Consider the following 18037-nt stretch of genomic DNA (forward strand, 5'->3'; position numbering starts at 1 on the left):
GGCGTTATTAGCCTCGTTCGGACTGAAATAATGCGAGTAATGTATTGGAATTGAGTTAAGGACTTGAGCTAAAGTGAGCATAGGATACTACTCGTACCTACTAACTAGTAGTATCCTATGAGTAATTAGGATAGGTATTCTAATTACTAGTAGTAATGGGATTGATCTTGATATTGGTGTAGTTTTAACTATTCAATCCATTGAATGATACGATATATTCCAATATACAGTAAGTTACTGTCTATTCAAAAGAAACAAGCCATTCATCACAAGAACATTATTATGACAGATATCGCGTACAGGGTATTTTGGCAAGATATGGAATAACAAGCAAGCAGAGCGCAGCTCAAAGGGGAATCCGGTATCCTAAATCAGAGGTCGTAACGTTCCACTCCGTGGGCTACGGGCATAGCTTAGACTTTCACCGCGTGCACGAGCACGTACCAATTCGGGCGATTGTAATGAATCGTAGGACTCACGACGCTCATTCGTAACGCGGGACGGCAAGCCGGGTGGAGGGGAGATATGGTGACTGACAACGCTGGCAGGTAATTCCAAAGAAGGGATGGAAGTATCCATCAGATGATGACCGGTAGCAGGCTCGACCTTTGTCGAAACTGGACGGACATGCGATTCCTTATAGAATTGCTCCAATTGACAGGGGTCGTTACAGAATTCTTGAAGCGCATTGAGAATTTGTTCCGGGGCGCGATAGAGGTTTGCTGAGTCGATTGATGATGAAGTTGGAGTGGACATGGGACTTCCGATATCGTGGAGAGGTCGAGTAAGTGGGGAGAGACGCGGGGAGTTACGTTCCAATGGATCGAGGTTTCCTGTACGACCGCGAATATCTGGACGGCTGGAGCTCTCGAATCGGCCCGTGTCACGACTTGCGGCTGCGCGGGTGCTGACGAGACGGTTTGCCAGACATAAGAACTCGCCTTCGTCGGTAAGCTGTGCAATGAGACTACCTGTTCGGTGGATGTATTGAGGGTATTTGTAGTCAGGTTTGCCCCAGGAGAACGATACTTCTACATCTGCTGGGAATGCAGTGCAAGCCTCGAAATCTAGCACGAAATCGAACTTGCGGAGGATGCCTTTTTGATAGTATAGCGGATCTGGAGGGCCTGGCTGTGCAAATGATGCACTGTTGAATACAGTGTGCACGGGTCCTTTGGGCGGCGGTGTCTTCAATGTGATTTTGTATGGCTTGCGGAATGGCTGTGTTCGGTCAATGGCACAACCTTCTGCGATGGGAACCTGTACAAGTTTCAGGCCAAATTTCTCGGCAGTCGAGGCCCAGTTGTGTACTGAGTCTTCGATCAGTTTTGGCGTTGTGTTCATCCAGCTTAGCTCGATATGGAAACAGTTCTCGGGATTGTGTAACCGATCATAATGGAGATCAATCACCTCGGCTCGATTAGATCGTTTACGAGCATCGACATCGTATTTGATAGACTTAGAAAGCATGATGGCAACTTTATTTTTGCCCTTCGATGGCGTTGCCGGGGTTGGTGGTACTCGGTCATCTGTGCTGTCGGAGCGAGTATGGAAACTAGAAGGAGAATCTTTGGCATGCCCAATAGCAGGTGTTGATGGTGTGGACTTGTCCGCTCGCAGTTGTGGAAACCAGCTACCACCCCGAGACTCGGGGCGTGTCAGACGATATTCGGCCGAGATCTGGTAGAAATAGTTACCGTCTCGAAAGTTGTGTCGTCTCTCAACGTGCTGAAAGAGTCCCTCTTTCATCAACTCGTTGCCGAACACAACAGCCTCATCACGTGTATCAATGTCCTTGAAATTCTGCAGTAGCCAAGTCGTAAATTCCACCCCAATGAAACAGTTGTAATGCAATCTCCAATGCCATCTGCGGTCCATCAACCGCACTCCCTTTTCGCCTTGAATCCTTTGCGACAGTGATGAAAGGTTCAGGCTGGATCTCTCAAGTAGTTCAGATTCGGGTAGCAGTTGCGCAGGTGGATTATCAAGTCCAGGGTCGGTGAGCAACACACGATCCAATTCTGCGGCCACAACTTCTGACGGGTTCCTAGTCTGATACATGATGTTGAGCGGATTCTGGTCCCTTTTTTTCGTCGACGATTCAAAGCGTTTCTCTTCCGGAGACACGTATTTCTGCTTTTGCCACATGGAGGTGAGTCGACTGATTCCAAGCAAGTGAACCTCTTCTTCGTTATCCTCGTAGTAGGGTTGGAGTTGACGGCGCGAATTGGACTGGACCTGCATGGGAATCAAGACATAACGGACTCTCCAAAAGTGCAGTTGCTGGGCTGGGTTATGCAGGTAATCACGGTGACCAGCCACATAGTTGTCTGCATAATTCCAGTTGTACTCCTCGGCGGTAGGATCTAACTTGATGTCTTTGATCTCATATTCCGATCTTAAGATTGTTCTCATCGCTGGCTGATACAAGGTTAGATTAGGCCGCTTGGATATGGTGAGTGTCGGAGACGTTTGATGTGTGAAGCGAGTCACCTCAATTTCACCACCATGAATACAAATAAGACGGTGAATAGAGCTTCCTTTGGATAAGAACACAGTAACACCATCCCTCTCTAGGCCTCGAGTATCGAAAACATTAAGAGACGCCAAGGCAGGCTGTGATGTTGCTTCTGCCACATTTTTACCGACGACGATTTGGAAGCCATGAGAAAGGCGCAGCGAGATCATCTCGCGTAGTAGCATGCCTCGAGTTTTCGGTGCTTCAATTCCATCTGCGTCATCGTTCGGGAAAACGCGATATGGTGTTTGCAGGTATTCTGAAGTAAGCTCGTTGCCCGTTGGAAACTCTTCCGTCGTTAAAGGAAGCACCGCAGGCGATTTCAAGCTCTTCCACTTTACTACAGCAACGTGAGGAGGCCGGGGGTACGCATGTTGCCAACGACCAAACCAACTGGTATTGCGTAAAACGTCTTTCGGGGTATTACATGGATTCACTGATCTGACCCAAGGAGCGAGCTCTTTACCCAGAGACCCTTTCGTGAAGCCATCGCGAGAGCCATGGTTGATCGTAATCTCAGGAGCTCGTTCGTGGTACCGAGTTTGACCATCCTGGCGTCCCTCCTCGTAGAAGGGGTTTCTTGCCGCTGATGTTGATAACGGGGCCTGAGTAGTCTCGTGAGGCTGTTTATCTGCAGGCTCTGCAGGCTTCTTCGGAGGGACTTTGATTGATATGGGCTTGGAGGGGGTCAGACGATCTCCATGGAGTTCCTTTGGAGGAGTTGATGGTCTCGATGATGATACTTCCATAATTGTGGGGGTTGACGTAGATTCTGAAGGACTAAGAGAAGTGACACTTTTCGTGTCGGAAAATGTGCCGCCGGTGGGTCTTTGGTTCGACATCGGCAAAGCGCTGGCATGTTCTGCATGGATGCCGGTGCTTGCTTGTGCCTTGGATGGCATAGTGCTCAGGCCGCGGAGTGCGAAGCTGATTGTCCTTGATATCCTAGATGGTTTAGGAGCAGCAGTAGGCTTCAATGCGGGCTTCTTTGGCGATGGGCTACTTTCAGAGGAAAGAGGACTTTTGGGGCTAACCATAGCCGAAGTATCAATGCGTCGAGGGCCGGCTCGCATTGCCGGGTTCGACTCAAGAATATTACTATCTTTATCTCTTAAGCGTGTAATAGACCGTGCAGACATTCGTTCATGTGCCCCGGCACTTTGTACTTCCGGTTCACTGAGTCTCTTATTCTTAGGCCGTTGGTTTCGGCGCCGTTTTGGAGTTGCGTGGAACACATTATCGTCATACTGGTCCATCCACGCTATCACAGCTTTGCGTGATTTCTCTGGGGCTCCAGTGCGAATCTCATTCGGGTCGTCGATATTTTCGAGATAAGAGGCTGGTCGAAGGCTGTCGCCATATTCTACCTTCAGAGATGCGGAATCCGCAAAGCGCGCTCTTGGCGGGGCGCGGGATAAATGGCTATGCCCGGGCCAGTGACCTCGGGGCCTTGTCACATCGCGACCCTCTGAAAGATAGGGAATGGAGATGTTCGACTGTTCACTTTCCATAACCCCCATCATCTGAATCTCATACATCCGAACACGCGGAGTAAATGCCTTAGAAGGTCGAGTAACAGTGAATGGAATGGGGGCATTTGGATCGTTTTTAAGGATGCGCCGAGCCTCTCGATAAGTTTCCGGATTCCAGTATGATACGTCGAGCCAATGCGGTATACCGTAGCTCCATTCTCCAAGCTGGGGTTGTTTTCGCTCTCGTAACCGTGTAGCCGACATATAGGAACTTGGAGAGAGATAGGAGGTTCTGCTTACAAGGCTGGATATTGAATGGTGAATCTCTGGCGACATGTTTCCTTTGGGAGTACCACTTGCGCCTCTGTTAGAATGCTCCTCCACCGGTGCTCTATATTTGAATAGGGGCACAGAGTGAAGAGGCATTGGGCTTAAACAAACAAGGTCGATAGCAATCCCGCGGTTTGCCAAAGCTTCCGTGGTAGAGGCTAAAGATTCGTGCGAAACCTCAAACACACCACTTCCAGGTGTGATAACAATGATAGACGTGCCCGTGTGGACCATATCTCGATCAATGTGGTCATATGCCAAGTGAGCCGAAGCGAGGTGAATGGCTTCTAATATGTTACCACGTAGAGCGGTGCTAGGGCGTCCCGCAATGATGGCAGTGTGTGATTTAGACGCGTTTTTAACGCCACCATCGAGGTCTTCGGTTTTCAATATTGAGACATCTCTCAAAAATGACCGGAAATTCCTTTTGAGTTCATCCAAAATAGTAGTCCAATGACCGCTGGCCATGTCGTTCACCACTACGCGATAGAAATCCCGAGTTGGAACATGATTTGGTCCAGTTGTGGTCTTCGGGCCGCCCGTTGTAATTGATGAGATACTAGGGTGAGCAGAAGCATCGTACTCAACACGAGTAAAAAGTACGATGGTGACCAAATGCTTTGCATCTGAATTGACCCATCTTTTGAAAAGTTCGGGGAGGAACCCATTGATGACACGACTGAATAGGATATCACCAGACCCTTCGGAGTCAAAGTTCCACATTTCCCTGGACATTTGAATGAATAGCACGTACTTGGCGGACTCGCTTCGAAAAACCGGAATCGTGTTTGGGGCAAAGTATCCAGAAAGAACCTTTTTCTCGCGGATGAAGATATTCTTGATAGTGGCTTTTATGCTGTTCATGAAAGAAATCTTTTGGCCTTTGTAGATGGTTTTCTCTGAAAGTTCGGACATCACTAGTCTCCACATATCAGATCGTACCATATACTGATCGCGGAAAGCAATGTCGACATGAGAAGCGGCACATTGCTCACGGTCCACGATTGACAGAAGAACCTGGCTACGGTTCTTGAAGCCGAATGTATTCGCGACGTTGGATGTCACAGATATCTCTAATCTGGGATTGCGTTGTTTGATATCCTGCGGAATTGGCTTCACAACAAATACACAACGTGACTGCAATGGAGTCTTGAACTTGGATGTACTATCTGATTGTGATGTCGTGTTCAAGTCCGGGTGAGACTCTCGTGCAGTTTTCACGTCAGTGTCCAACTTGATACCCGAATGGATTGAATCACCGGGGGCGCGAAATGGTAGAATCTCGACAAGATCTCCAACTTGCACTCCGCTTTCGCCGAAGACTGAGGGGTTGAGAAGAATTTCCTCTGTCGAGAATGGGTCACTATGTACCCAAAGCGTGCATTGATGTCGACTCAGACTGGTCGACAAGCGCACGATACGCTCTTCTGACGTGGGGCCATGAAGCCGGCGAGGAGTCCCCATAGAAGATTGGATGGTAGACACGGTCTCCAGACTTGCAGCACTTACCTGCCGCAAGTGCGACTGGCGCATGGGCCCGCGCAATGACATTGTATATTCAACTCTTTCTTTGCATTGCTAAGGGCAGTGGGAGTAATATCAAGCTGGGCGCTCTGGTTGGGAATATCTTGAATATGGCTGCCCCGGTGGATGGTTGCAGCTCCAACCCCCCCCGATAAGATAATGTTCACGTGACAACGAAATGTCGCGTTTGCCACGTGATATAAAGATTCATGCCTCAGGCGACAATACATTTCGGGTCGAACGAACGAGACGAGGAAAAAAGTAAACATATACTGTACACAAACGGAAGGATTGATATGATGGCAGGCTGCATTGGGTCTTCAAATTAGGGGCTAGTATAATTACTTTATAGAAGAGATGTAACAGAACTATGGAATTGACAGTCAGTGTGACTTTTCAAGGTTGGGAGCTTTGAGATTCTACTGGATAGACATCTCGCTGAACGCCTGGTAAGGGATATTCCGGGCGAAAAGGATCGGAGAGATGCCGCTTGACCTCAGACTGTTGCATCCTGTCCATCCAAAACCCACGCAGCTTGGCTAGAACAGGGCAGATTTAGCCTCATGCAACTCGGGATTTTGCATGCCCAACAACCTGAAGATGGACCCGAGATTGTGGCTGGACAATTCACAGATCAAACAAGCCACGGCAAGATGTTTCGGCGCTAACTCGCGGCTTAAATTCAATGACAGGGAGAGCACAGCATGTCTAACGTAGCGGCAATTCCTCCTGATATTCCAGGGAGAAACCCCGAGTAGGATGATATCAATAGATGAAGTCGAAATAGACTCGGGAGGAAAAAAAGGAAAAAGGCAGGTGACTTGCTCGATTTGAAAGGGCGTCAACGGGGGAAGGCGCGTAAAATACCCAGAAGAGAAAACAAAAGAAGAGACAGGGAAAAGCACGACAACCTCAACGGCCAAACAGGACAAAATGAAGTTTATTTCAACGTCCAGCAATGACAATCAATTCTCTTCTTGTCCTCTTCGACCCCCGTAAAGCTGATCATCAGTAGAACTCCACCTTTTTTTTTGGTTTCACAAGCTCGTTCATGGCTACCGTTCCGTATTTGGTGTTCGGGGAGACAGTATCGGCAGGATAGCAGCCGCTTCAATGACCCTCTTTCAGAGAACCACGAACTTTGGAAGGCGGTTGTTTATGTCCAGTGGGACGCGGTATGCCTAGCCTGCGAGAAGTACGTTGATCTGCAGCTCTCTGCGCGGAGTCAGGGTGTAAACCGTCGCAGTAGAATGAGTATTGCTGGTAGGTGAATGGCTCGGCCATTTCGGATCCTTTCTCCGGGTGAACATCACCTGGGACGGGCCATTAGAACTTGCAACCACATCCCTTCTTCATTTTTGACCTCACTGAAGTAGGGAAAGTCGGCGAGGTTATCGATGCGACCATTGTCCATATCGCTTTCTCTAGGTGCAGAGTCCGAACTGGCCTCAGACTGAGATGTTCCTCTATGATGTCCGATCGCAGTACAGTCAACGTTTCGCAGAGGTGATCACAGACTTCGGATCATTAGTGCGCAGAGTATGCCACTCGAAGGCGGGAAACCCCAGAAACTGAGTTTCGAGTTTATTACTTTCTCGTTCGACAGATCAGACTTTTCTCATTCACAGCATTGATAAATGTCTCTGACGAAATGTCCATGCGAGTGCCTATCTGGGGCTGAATCGGTTCTAGTGGGAAGGTCGCGCACAGCGACCAGGAAGAATCTGTGGAGATTCTTTGACAGAGTGAAGGTATACCTCCGACACGCAGCTCCGATGAACCCCCAAGGAATAGGTAATATGATTTTTCTTACTTTGTTACTACCCGTTCCGTCGTGAATCCTTCTTGTATTGCATGCATCGACCAGCTAACGGAAACCAGATGACATGGGGCGACTGCACAATATCAACCTTTCCCGAAGAGAATGAAACTTTTCGTCGAAACGTGATACGTCTCAAATTAGCATTTTGTCTCCCGTGGTCGAGCACAACTCGGCTTGGTTTTGGCCTAATGAACATCGCCACCCAGACCATAAAATCCGAGATCGCCTTCAAGAAGATCATTTGAAATGTATGTGTGTTGATTATCCGAGGGCCTTCGAATATGAGAAGTGTTAAATCGTCGATGGATTCGAAGGAGGGCAATGCACATATCGGGCTTGCGTTCGATGTGATACCATCGTCGTTCAGATCACTGCCCGTGAGACGTATAGAGTTATCTCTGAATGGTACCCCACGGATATCAAGAGGTCAAGGCTTCGATCACAAGAAGAGGAGTGATTATGTGACTGTTTTCAAAGAGTACTCTGAGTCGATTGGTGACGCGGTCTCGGTCGATTCGCGCTATGCTGGCTTCGCCCGTGTCGTCCCGTAACATCGCGGCGTGATAGGGTTTCGCGTCCCAGAGAAGTCTTCTGTGGCTAGAATCATCATACTTATCATCAGGTTCAGCACGTTGTTGATGGCTTGATCGAAGGAGTGATCTCACTAAACCTTTTGATCTTGGTTGCTGGCCTCTGTTGACGGCACTTCATCCCCTGACCCCTCCGGGTCCCATGGCCAATCGATCTCATCAGTAAAACACCCTAACTTGATTGCTCCGGATATTGTTCCTTGTGAGAACATGCTTGTTGTTATTGTCAGTACTGTGTTGAGCCCACGGCCATCCAGAAAACCACTCGTTTACAGCATGTCAAACTTTGTTCAACCAGTGGCCACCTGAGTAGACTCGCAAGCCAACGAAAGCCTTAAACCATCTCTTGTGTCTGCCCAGAATCTCTCAGGTCTAGAGAACAGTATCTTCTGCCCGTTAAATATGGTATTGACTCTGCTGGTCCAGCTCTCTGTCCTTCGTTGGTTGAGATGTCAGACTCACTTGGTCGATCGGATTCCGTTCAAGCTATGGTCAGTACTGCCCACCTTCAGAGAAGCAAAGGTCTAAAAGAAAACAATTTTTTCAGAGATTTTCATGATAGAAATGGCTCTTCATCGACCCAAAGAATCATCATATAACAACAATAAGTGATCACTAAGTTCCAGCGCTTTCGAGGATTTGGCGGAGGGCAAAATCATCTCAAGGGGGATACGCTGTCGGCACGGTACATGTACGAGCCCCAGGGCAGGAATGGAAAGGTCGGACCCCAATTAGGGCTGCGCCTCTAGGTCAGCACATACCTTGAAACGGCTACAACATGGGTTTTCTTCCAGTCAACCAGACCAAAAGAAAGCACCACCGGACTAGTTGGAGTGGAGCTAGAGCAATACTCGTCCAAAACCAATCGAAGACTCTAGTCCAAAATGATCAACACTCGAGGCACCCTTAACTACAGATGTGCCACGATTCCGGACCTTTGTATCGATTTGCAGTATCTAGACACCATATGCTGATGGAAGAAGCTATCGGTGAGCTATGAACAGGTTATATGCCAGATTGTGCCTCAGCTCCAAACGAAAAGGATCACAAGCTATATCCAACGATATACGGGCAAAAGGATTGTCAAAAAGCGCTTTCTCTTATTCAATGTTTCGACATCTCCAAATCTGTTGTGGTATTATCCACCCGTCTACCAAGATTCCTTCTTTTTACCCGATTATATTGGTCGCAGTTCCATATCCCGACCCGAACAGAAAATAAGGCTTGAAAAGCAGTGGGTTTATTCAAATAACTAGCCCGCTTGGTACATAATAGGTGATCCCTGCATCGTTCTTGTGCAAGATATCGTCGGTGAGAAATACAGTGGCGCTCTTAAAAAGCTCGGGGATCGATCGGGCCCAAGTGGCAAAACATCACGGCTCTCACATCCGACATACCACAGCTCAGCATTTCGCGAGCCCATCTCCACACCCCGTTTTGCTAACCCGTTGTGTCAAGATAATCCGTTTAATTCGTCACAAGCTCCCCTAGGCAGATTCACGGAATGGAATGGAGACGGGGGGTAAAACTGAGGGAAAAAAAAGAACAAAAGGAACACAAAAAAGAATTTCTTTTAAAAAAAAAATGGTGAGGGGAAAGGCTTGGTGTACAATTCTGGCCTTGCTTTAGGGCCTTTTTCTCTCGATCTTCCTCTTTTCCTTCTGCGGGATCCGCTAGGCTCGAAAAGTGCGCTCTGTATATCTCCTCCCACAGAGACATCAGCAATAATCCACTTCTCTCTGTGCCATGAGCGATAATTTCCCTCGTCGCCCGTCCTATCCAGAACAAGGTCCGAGTAATCTAGTGAACGAACAACCTTCGACCACTTATGCTCAACTTGGCTCGGGACAGGACCAGGCCCGGGTGTCTGGGTTTCAGGTTCCTATGGAACCTGCCCCTAGCGATGACCGACTGGGTTCTAACCCAGGCCAGCGGTCCATGAATGCAAAGGTCCCGATTCCCCGTTCAGTCTATCCCAGTAGCTACAGCACCACCACTAGCGGCCGTGTCAGCAAAGCCTGCGAGAATTGTCGTGATCAAAAGGCCAAGTGCAGTGGACATCGGCCGACCTGCCAACGCTGCCAGGATAGCGGTGTCCGATGTTCCTATGGGGATAGGAAACGAGAAAAGTTACTCAAGTGCGTCTGAGGCTTGATAGATTGTGGTATTGTTATTCATCTAACCCAAAGAGTAGAGAGCTGAAGGATCTATCTGCACAAGTTCAATCATATGAAAGTTTACTACGAGATCTTTACCCACGTCTGGACTCGTCGTCGGCCCAGCATGTTGATCTGGCGCTTGGTGGTCTATTAGTCAGGGTAAGAATCTAAATCTGTTAGCCCCTTCGCATCTATCCCCTTGATGAATTCTTGGCTGCCTTTGTTCTATTTGTTCATGCTTCTCTCTTATTTTTCGTCTATTGCTTTCGTGGTCCCTTTGTTTCTTTGTATTCTTACCCATACCTGTCGTCTATCTCAATCTAATGTGGCCAGCAGTCTCCGATTACCTTGGCTACTCGTTCGGACTCTGGGAGAGAAGAAGATCAGACAGCCACCATAGATCACACCGAGGAAGATTTCAACCGCGATGAGGCATCTCAAGCCATGGGTTTTGTTGGGGAGCACTCTGAGGTGGCATGGTTGTACAGACTTAAGCGCGATTTAGATCAGGATACCCTTACCCCCGTTGGAGAGATACCCGATCGACCATCCATCTCAACTCTCAATTATTTCCAAGACGACTCGGAAATCATCATCCCCAGTGATATCGACGTATCAGTTCGACCACCCCAGCAAATCGCCGATCAACTTGTTGAGAGCTACTTCCAAGTGGCTCATCCAGATTTTCCCATTATCGGCAAGGAGATTTTCCTCAGCCAATACCGATCTTTTTATTCGAATCCGAACGTGCGACCTGGTAAACGGTGGATGGCAGTGTTGAATCTCGTGTTTGCAATTGCGTCAAAACACTCTCATTTGGTTCTGAACCAGCACCAGGGGAATTATTTTGATCACCTGGCCTACTTTGCCCGGGCATGGCGACTAAGCATAGGTAGTGTCGTGCTGTTAGACCACCCAAACCTCCAGCAGGTGCAGGTCGAGGGTCTCGCCGCATTTTATCTTTTATCTGCGGGCCAAGTCAATAGGTGTGTTTTTCTTCAAGCGGATCTTCTGATGACATTTGTCATTTCTGCGTGTAGCGTTCGCCTAACCAGCTTTTTCTCCCACTTAGATCTTGGCGAATTATCGGTGTAGCGATTCGTTCAGCGGTGGCGATGGGACTCAATCTTCGAAATGAGACGGAAACTGTGGCTCACCTATCCAAAGAAACTCGGTATCGCGTATGGTGGGCATTGTGCGTACTCGACACTGTGCTTTACGTGGTGACAGGGCGACCCCCAAGCACCAGTGAAGTCTTTTGCACTACGCCACTTCCTGTGCCGTATAGAGAAGAGGATTTCTGGAATGAGGGCGTCACCCAAGTTATCACTGATCATAGAGCTCGAAGCCAACTACTAGCATCTTTACTTTGTTCTGTCAACACCATTTCCCCTGGTTCTAACGTGAATTCTTCGGCAACCTCGAGCGCTGGAGCCGAACAAATCTCCCAACCAATCATCGATACTCCGTCACCCAACCTTTCACTATATCTCCTTTTTGTGGTTGACTTGGCTTTTCTGATGCGGGAAGCAGTCGAGGCCTTGTATGCACCTGGGGCTGGAACGCGGCGGTCATGGCGTGAAATGGAAGTGGCAATTTCTAATTTCAATAATACCGCGGATCAATGGCTCTGTTGTCTCCCAGCAGAGTTCCAGTTCACTGATCTCAACAGTGATCGTCCATTCGCCCGTCAACGCGCAAGTCTAGCCTTTCGCTTCTACACAACTAAGCTAGTCATCACGCAGCCGTGTCTCCGTCGTCTCGCCCATCAAGTACCCCGTACACCCTCCGCCAGTACGGTTTGCGACATCATGGCAACAATATGCGTCGAAGTCTCGCAGCAGATGCTCGAGATTTTGCCTGATAAACCCGATATTAAATGGCTATATGAAGTTCTGCCCTGGTGGTGTGTTCTTCATTATGTCATGCAATCCACAACGGTTCTCTTGGTTGAGCTCTTTTCCAGAACTCAGCCAGGGACCTCTGAAGCTGTTGGGCTTGTTCAGAAGGTTCAGAAGGCTGTCTGCTGGCTTAATGCAATGTCAGACAGAGATCCTTCTGCAGAACGAGCCAGGCTTGTCTGTATGGACATCCTTTCTCGGCATGGGCTGAAGTTCCCCTTCAACATTAACACTTAAGTCTAGGTTCTGAAATCCTTTCCTATCTGTCTGTTTCTCACTAGTGGGAATCTTTGACGGGGAGTCTGGTTCTATCACCTTGCCTTGAAATCTTCGGCATCTTCGGCTAGATGTCACACCTTGGGTTTCAATCAATGGCCCCAATCGATCTTCATTTTCTCTCCATTTCTGATGATGTCTACTGAATTTTGTCTCATCGTTTTACATACAACTCCTTTCTCAATTCCCATTTTGGGCGTTGTTGGCGCCGGGATTAACCCATTTACGTCGAGATCAATCCGTCCTTCTTCTATATGCCTCCTTTCTTACTTTGCTTTTCCTTCCTTTCATGGCCTCTCTCAAGTCGTTGACCCTAGTGACTATTGACCGATATCATTGCGACATACTGAAATTTCTTCTCATCAGGTCCAGTATGAATTAAAGTAATCTTTCAGGCGGTCTGCTTTTTTGTACCAGACTCGACGACTCTTCTCACCGATCTATCGTGCAAATAATTATTCCTCCTCAAGAAATTCTCGGGAGTAGAGCCTCCCATATCTGGAGATCCAATAACTCACTTCACGCAGGTGTAACTAACGAGTATTGAGATTGATCTGATATATCTCCAGATATATTAGGGCTAAGTTCACCCTCGAATACCCATCGGTATAAAATGAGTAGTATCTAGTACAGAATCACCGGTGCATCATGATCACAATAAACATACATTGATTTACCATACTCCAAAAACGATCTTGGAGAATAATCAGTAAATCAAGATCTGATATTCATTGTTGAACTTATAATAACACCAGATTACTATGGAATCAAGCTGCTCCAAATAACCCGACCCCTTATCAATCTCCTAAACATTGAAGCTTGGCAAAAAGATATTGCGCAGTAACCCCCAGCGATACTAATAGAAAATCTTCACCTAGAACTCATGACTGGTATATAAATTCTCCGCTTCAGTAAGAAAAGTATCAACTGGATGCATAAGCCCCAGATCGATATCCGACTGTGCCAGAAAATCCTGCATCGTCGGTTCCAAGAATGCCATTTGCGTCGTGTATCCGCTAATAGTTTCCCGAGGAGGGAAGGTATATGGTTCTGTGTTATGTGCTGTTGGCGGAGGCGGTGGTGCTAGTAGGGATCCAGAGAGTAAATGCTCGTTTTCTGTCGATGTACCAGGTCCGCGTCCTGGTGCCGTCGATGCATTAATTGAGCGTGGTGTTAACATATCGTGTGGCTGCGAAAGTGAATTTATCATCGAAGGCATGGCGGAAGGGCCCGGGAATGTGCCGGGTAGATTTGTGACGTTGTGACTGCTGCCAGCCAGCGACGGACCAACATTGGCGAGTTTAGGCTCGGTAGTTGCTTTCTCTGTGCTGGTGCCACTATTTATATCACTGCCTGTGCCAGTCCCGGGTGTATCATTAGCGATATCGTTTCGACGTAGTCTTGTTGGCGTACCACGATATGCATCAAGGCAGATTTTGACCTGCTCGAGATTATGGTAGAATTCTGCAGCGGCGAGGTTGCCGTTTTCTGACATTGAGCGTAGCAGATCGAGTGCGGAATCAAAACAGCTCATGTCGTTTGGGTTGCCGATTGGGACGAAGCTGGACATAGCGAGGATAAGAGCGGATGAGAAAAGGTAGTGAGCGTGGAAATAGCCAAATGTTGGCATTGTGCCGTTTATCCAGCGAGTGAGGATCATTGAGTGGGAGTGTCTTGCTGCGTGGATACATGCTTCGCTGAGGGTAAGCACGGGTTGGGAGACGGTTGGTTCTTCGTTTTGGTTATTTGTTGACGCTGTGTCTGTTTCCGAAGTGTTCCTTTTTCGAAGTGTGATAAGGAGGTGAAGCAAGGTTGGACGAGTAGTTAGAATGACACATTGATTGAATGCCATATGTAATGAAACAACTGGTTTTTTGCTGGACTCGAGATCTTCCATGTTTAACCGCAGGCCTTCGGGTAGAGTGTCGACCCAGTTCTTAAGTGCTTTGAGGATTTTTTGCACCCGCTGAAGAAATGTTTCTTGGTATTTTCGACGACTGTATAACTTTGAGATTGTCTCACCGACTATTTGAGCCAGTTTTATGTTTGCGGTCATGTAGTCTGTATCTGAGAGTTCTTCTTCGTGGCGCCAGCGAGGAGAAACAGGGCTCGGCATATCGACGTGGATATCCTCGTCGAGAATTTGCATTGGGAGGCCCATCTTGGATCCCCACATTCGATCGAATATGTAGATTGTCCACCATATTTCGATACGGTGCTGACGTTCTACAGGGTCGATGAGTTGTGATTCGGGGATGTTGTGATTAAGTCCTATGGTGAGACCCATACGCATTGCATTTCCGATCAATACGTAGGCTGAATGCCGTCGGTTCAGATAGTATGAGAAGAGGGACTAGATTTGTCATTAGATTGTGCACGAAATAGACAAAGGTGCTTTATGACCACACTTACAAGAGTCAAAAGAGTCTCTAGATGTGTGATGCTCGTTCTCTCCGGGAGAATCTGCACCAAACTCATGGCCTTCGCAAAATATGCAGTTCCAGGAACCCGCAACCCGAGACTGGGTTCAGATCGAATTGAATAGGCTTGCCCGAAAGCAAAAAGAGCGAAGAATTTACACTTGTTCTCAGTGTTATCGAAGTCGCCTGTGAGATAAATCTCTTCTAGTCTGTCAAGGGTGGACTTGCGCATCATTAAGTGGTACAAGTGCCCGACCTGATGAATCGCAATCCGTACTAGTAGCCGTGCATGATGCAGACTAGGCCATTGAACATTTGTTTCGCTAGCGGCGGCGGCAATAGTTTCTTCACGCTCCCATTGTGTTCGGGCAATGTGCGCTGTTGCATTGCTCCCTGTGAGAAAGCGTCGAAAGCGAGTAGCAAAAGCTGAGCAAGCTGCTTCGCCGATATAGATTGGTGGCGAAGAGGGATCATAACGGTGGAACCACGCCCGTTCCCCAATAATGGGATTTTGAATGCTTGTATTATCCGCTTTCTCAGTAGATCGAGAGGGGCCTCTATGCCAACAAGTTTCAGTAAACAGTTCTTAGGCGAATCTCCTGCCACATTGAACGTATGGTTCCCTTGATAGATGTAGAAACTCACTTTTCTGCCTGTTGAGGATCATTGGCTTCCACCGCGTCCGCCGAAGTAACGGACTGCTCTTTCAAGCGCCTGTTTTCGGCGAGTATTTGATCCAGGTAGCTAACAATTGTAACAGACTTGATCAGCGTATTTCATTACAGCTTGCATTCCTCGGATACATACTTCTCGCTCACTTTCACCTGCCGATCCCGCGGTGCGTAGACGCATTCATCTGCTACTCCGACAGCACGACATTTGCTACAAGGCAGGTCGCCGGAGCATTTAATTTTATGCGAATGACATCTTTGGCAACTGTGATATGTCAGACAGAGTTTTGCCAGGCAATCTAAGCTGGAGTAGCACAGTGGCAACGCACGCAACAAACTTCCTTCGTTGTTGGCGCCCGTCTTCCTCGTCTTCGAAGAACGAGCCCCGTTTCAGCCCTATCCTTTGCGTCATTCTTTCAGGTCCATTAGGACACTGGGGATTGGTCGGTGCGAAGGTGCGAGGGGTACGTCTTCAGTTCCACGAAGTCGGCGATGTTGTCAGATGCACCGAGGCTCTCGGTAACCCCCGCCGAAGTTGTATCGGGAGTTTCACCAATCACAATAGTCACAATATCAAAGTGGAGCCCATTCAGAGGATTGTATAGATGGGTCACACGGCAACTAAGAATCCAAGTAGCAACTAGTAACTATTTCATTGAGTGCATTTTATACTAGTAAGATAGCAAGAAAACAGGGATTCTTCTGAATACGTGATCAATGAGTCATAAAATCAACCTCAGAATTACACTTTTGGGCACAGCCTGCCAAAGGTGCTGGTAATTAATAGACACGTTCATTGATAATAGCTGATTCTACATCCTACAATGGCCTAGTACTTGAAGTTGATAAACGCTGGAAGATATTCCTCAAATAAATTGAAATTAGTTCATGCATTATTAATCTATCTCATCAGTCGTGTCAATCTATCTAAGCTATGTCTAATCTAAGATGCTGTGTATACTAGTAAAACCAGAAGTACTTTTGATGAATGCGATGAACTCCAAGAGCAATAGAGAATCATATTGGTTTCGCTTCCTCGCCCAGCTTTTCCTCAACCCATCGTTGCATGTTGATCCCCCATTTTGTGATTGTCCAAACGAAGACCCCGCCAATAAGGGCAAAAAAGACACCTGGAATCGAGTTAGACTCTGAAATGTACGCAATCATCCGGAGGAAGCAAAGGGAAATCTCACAAATTGTAAATGTCCAACCGACTCCTATTGAGCTGATAAGTGGTTCGACTGCTGCAGTTGCAGCTGCGGCAAAAATGTACTGAACAACGTATTTCCCGCTGATAACTTCCGATCGAGTGTGCGGCATCACCTCTAATATATGGTTAGTATGTCCAACACTTTCTACCCTTGTCTTGATGCAGACACATACCAGCTGAATAGGTGTTTAGACCATTAAAAGTGCCTAACAACCCGACACCGGCCGTAAATGCACTAATAACAGGCACCGGCATTTCCCCCAACCCCTTCCTCCAGGGTCCATGAATAGATAAGTGTTGACGCAGGTAGTACAAGGAACAAAGTGATTAAGCCACTATTCAATCGATCCTGAGGAAGTCGGACCCCGTTCCGTTTAAGAATCCACTTCTTCACCGCACGATCAGACAATTTTCCACCCACCACACTTCCGATTAAAAAGCCCATTCCAGGGGAAAGATAGAAAAGTCCGCTGACCAAGGGAGTAGTTAGATTGAATCTTGGATTGAAAATCGAGCGGGCTGATGTAAGAATTGCATATTGAAATGTGGCCAGGAGCCCACAGGTGAGGTGCTATAGAGCTTGAAGTCAGCTGTGTAAACTCATAGAAAGAGGAGCCAAAAAAGATATAGTAATTCAAGTCTCAACTTACGCAAAGAAATACGTTTGGGTAGATAAATGGACGGAAAATGCGAAGCGGGTTGAACATGCTTAAGATATGAGACATACTTTGTGACTTGAACCCGGAAGACCTATTCTTATCGAGTGATGGAACAAAGAGGGTTGCAAGAATGAGCCCGAGTAAAGTCATGCCGAATTGTAGCCAGTAAATGATACGCCATTGGGAGAAAGTGACGATGATACCACCAATGCAAGGACCTAAAATCTGTCAGTTAATGTACAGAAGTAAATAATTATTTTTAGCTTTTCGATGTACCAATTGCAGGCCCGCTGACCGATCCAACCATCATAAACCCGACTGCAGTCCCACGGACGACCTGGAAAATATCAGCAATGCACTTGTTTTGACGGTGGCTGTCTGGTACTAACAGGCTGAAAGATATCAGCAATAATAGTCTGCCCAGCGACCATAAAGAAGGTTCCAGTGAATCCACTCAGTAGACGCATAGCAATGAACATGTGCAA

The 18037-nt window shown here is 47.5% G+C and overlaps 4 protein-coding genes across 4 annotated transcripts; 2 read left to right on the plus strand and 2 right to left on the minus strand.

The window, feature by feature from the left end:
• Nucleotides 1-366: 366 nt before the first annotated feature.
• iml1 (GTPase-activating protein IML1) lies at nt 367-5871 on the minus strand (the record flags this gene model as incomplete). Its single annotated transcript, XM_056642467.1, has 1 exon — nt 367-5871. The coding sequence occupies one exon, from the start codon at nt 5869-5871 to the stop codon at nt 367-369; it is 5505 nt and encodes a 1834-aa protein (XP_056501879.1).
• Nucleotides 5872-7947: 2076 nt separating this feature from the next.
• N7469_003548 (uncharacterized protein) lies at nt 7948-8217 on the plus strand (the record flags this gene model as incomplete). The annotated part of the gene is made up of 1 exon (XM_056642468.1): nt 7948-8217. One exon carries the CDS (start codon nt 7948-7950, stop codon nt 8215-8217), a length of 270 nt encoding a protein of 89 aa, XP_056501880.1.
• A 1785-nt stretch (nt 8218-10002) lies between these two features.
• On the plus strand, nt 10003-12553 carry N7469_003549 (putative C6 transcription factor; the record flags this gene model as incomplete). The annotated part of the gene is made up of 5 exons (XM_056642469.1): nt 10003-10394; nt 10451-10574; nt 10596-10694; nt 10749-11401; nt 11488-12553. 5 exons carry the CDS (start codon nt 10003-10005, stop codon nt 12551-12553), a joined length of 2334 nt encoding a protein of 777 aa, XP_056501881.1.
• A 913-nt stretch (nt 12554-13466) lies between these two features.
• Nucleotides 13467-18031, minus strand: N7469_003550 (transcription factor domain-containing protein; the record flags this gene model as incomplete). Its single annotated transcript, XM_056642470.1, has 12 exons — nt 13467-14945; nt 15005-15569; nt 15658-15756; nt 15820-15948; nt 16013-16079; nt 16877-17008; nt 17067-17128; nt 17230-17242; nt 17293-17464; nt 17544-17770; nt 17829-17889; nt 17942-18031. 12 exons carry the CDS (start codon nt 18029-18031, stop codon nt 13467-13469), a joined length of 3096 nt encoding a protein of 1031 aa, XP_056501882.1.
• Nucleotides 18032-18037: the final 6 nt, after the last annotated feature.

Source organism: Penicillium citrinum (assembly GCF_028827155.1).
Source record: "Penicillium citrinum strain IBT 23319 chromosome Unknown utg000003l:1.0-4596430.0:1.0-4598250.0, whole genome shotgun sequence".
Classification (NCBI taxonomy): domain Eukaryota; kingdom Fungi; phylum Ascomycota; class Eurotiomycetes; order Eurotiales; family Aspergillaceae; genus Penicillium; species Penicillium citrinum.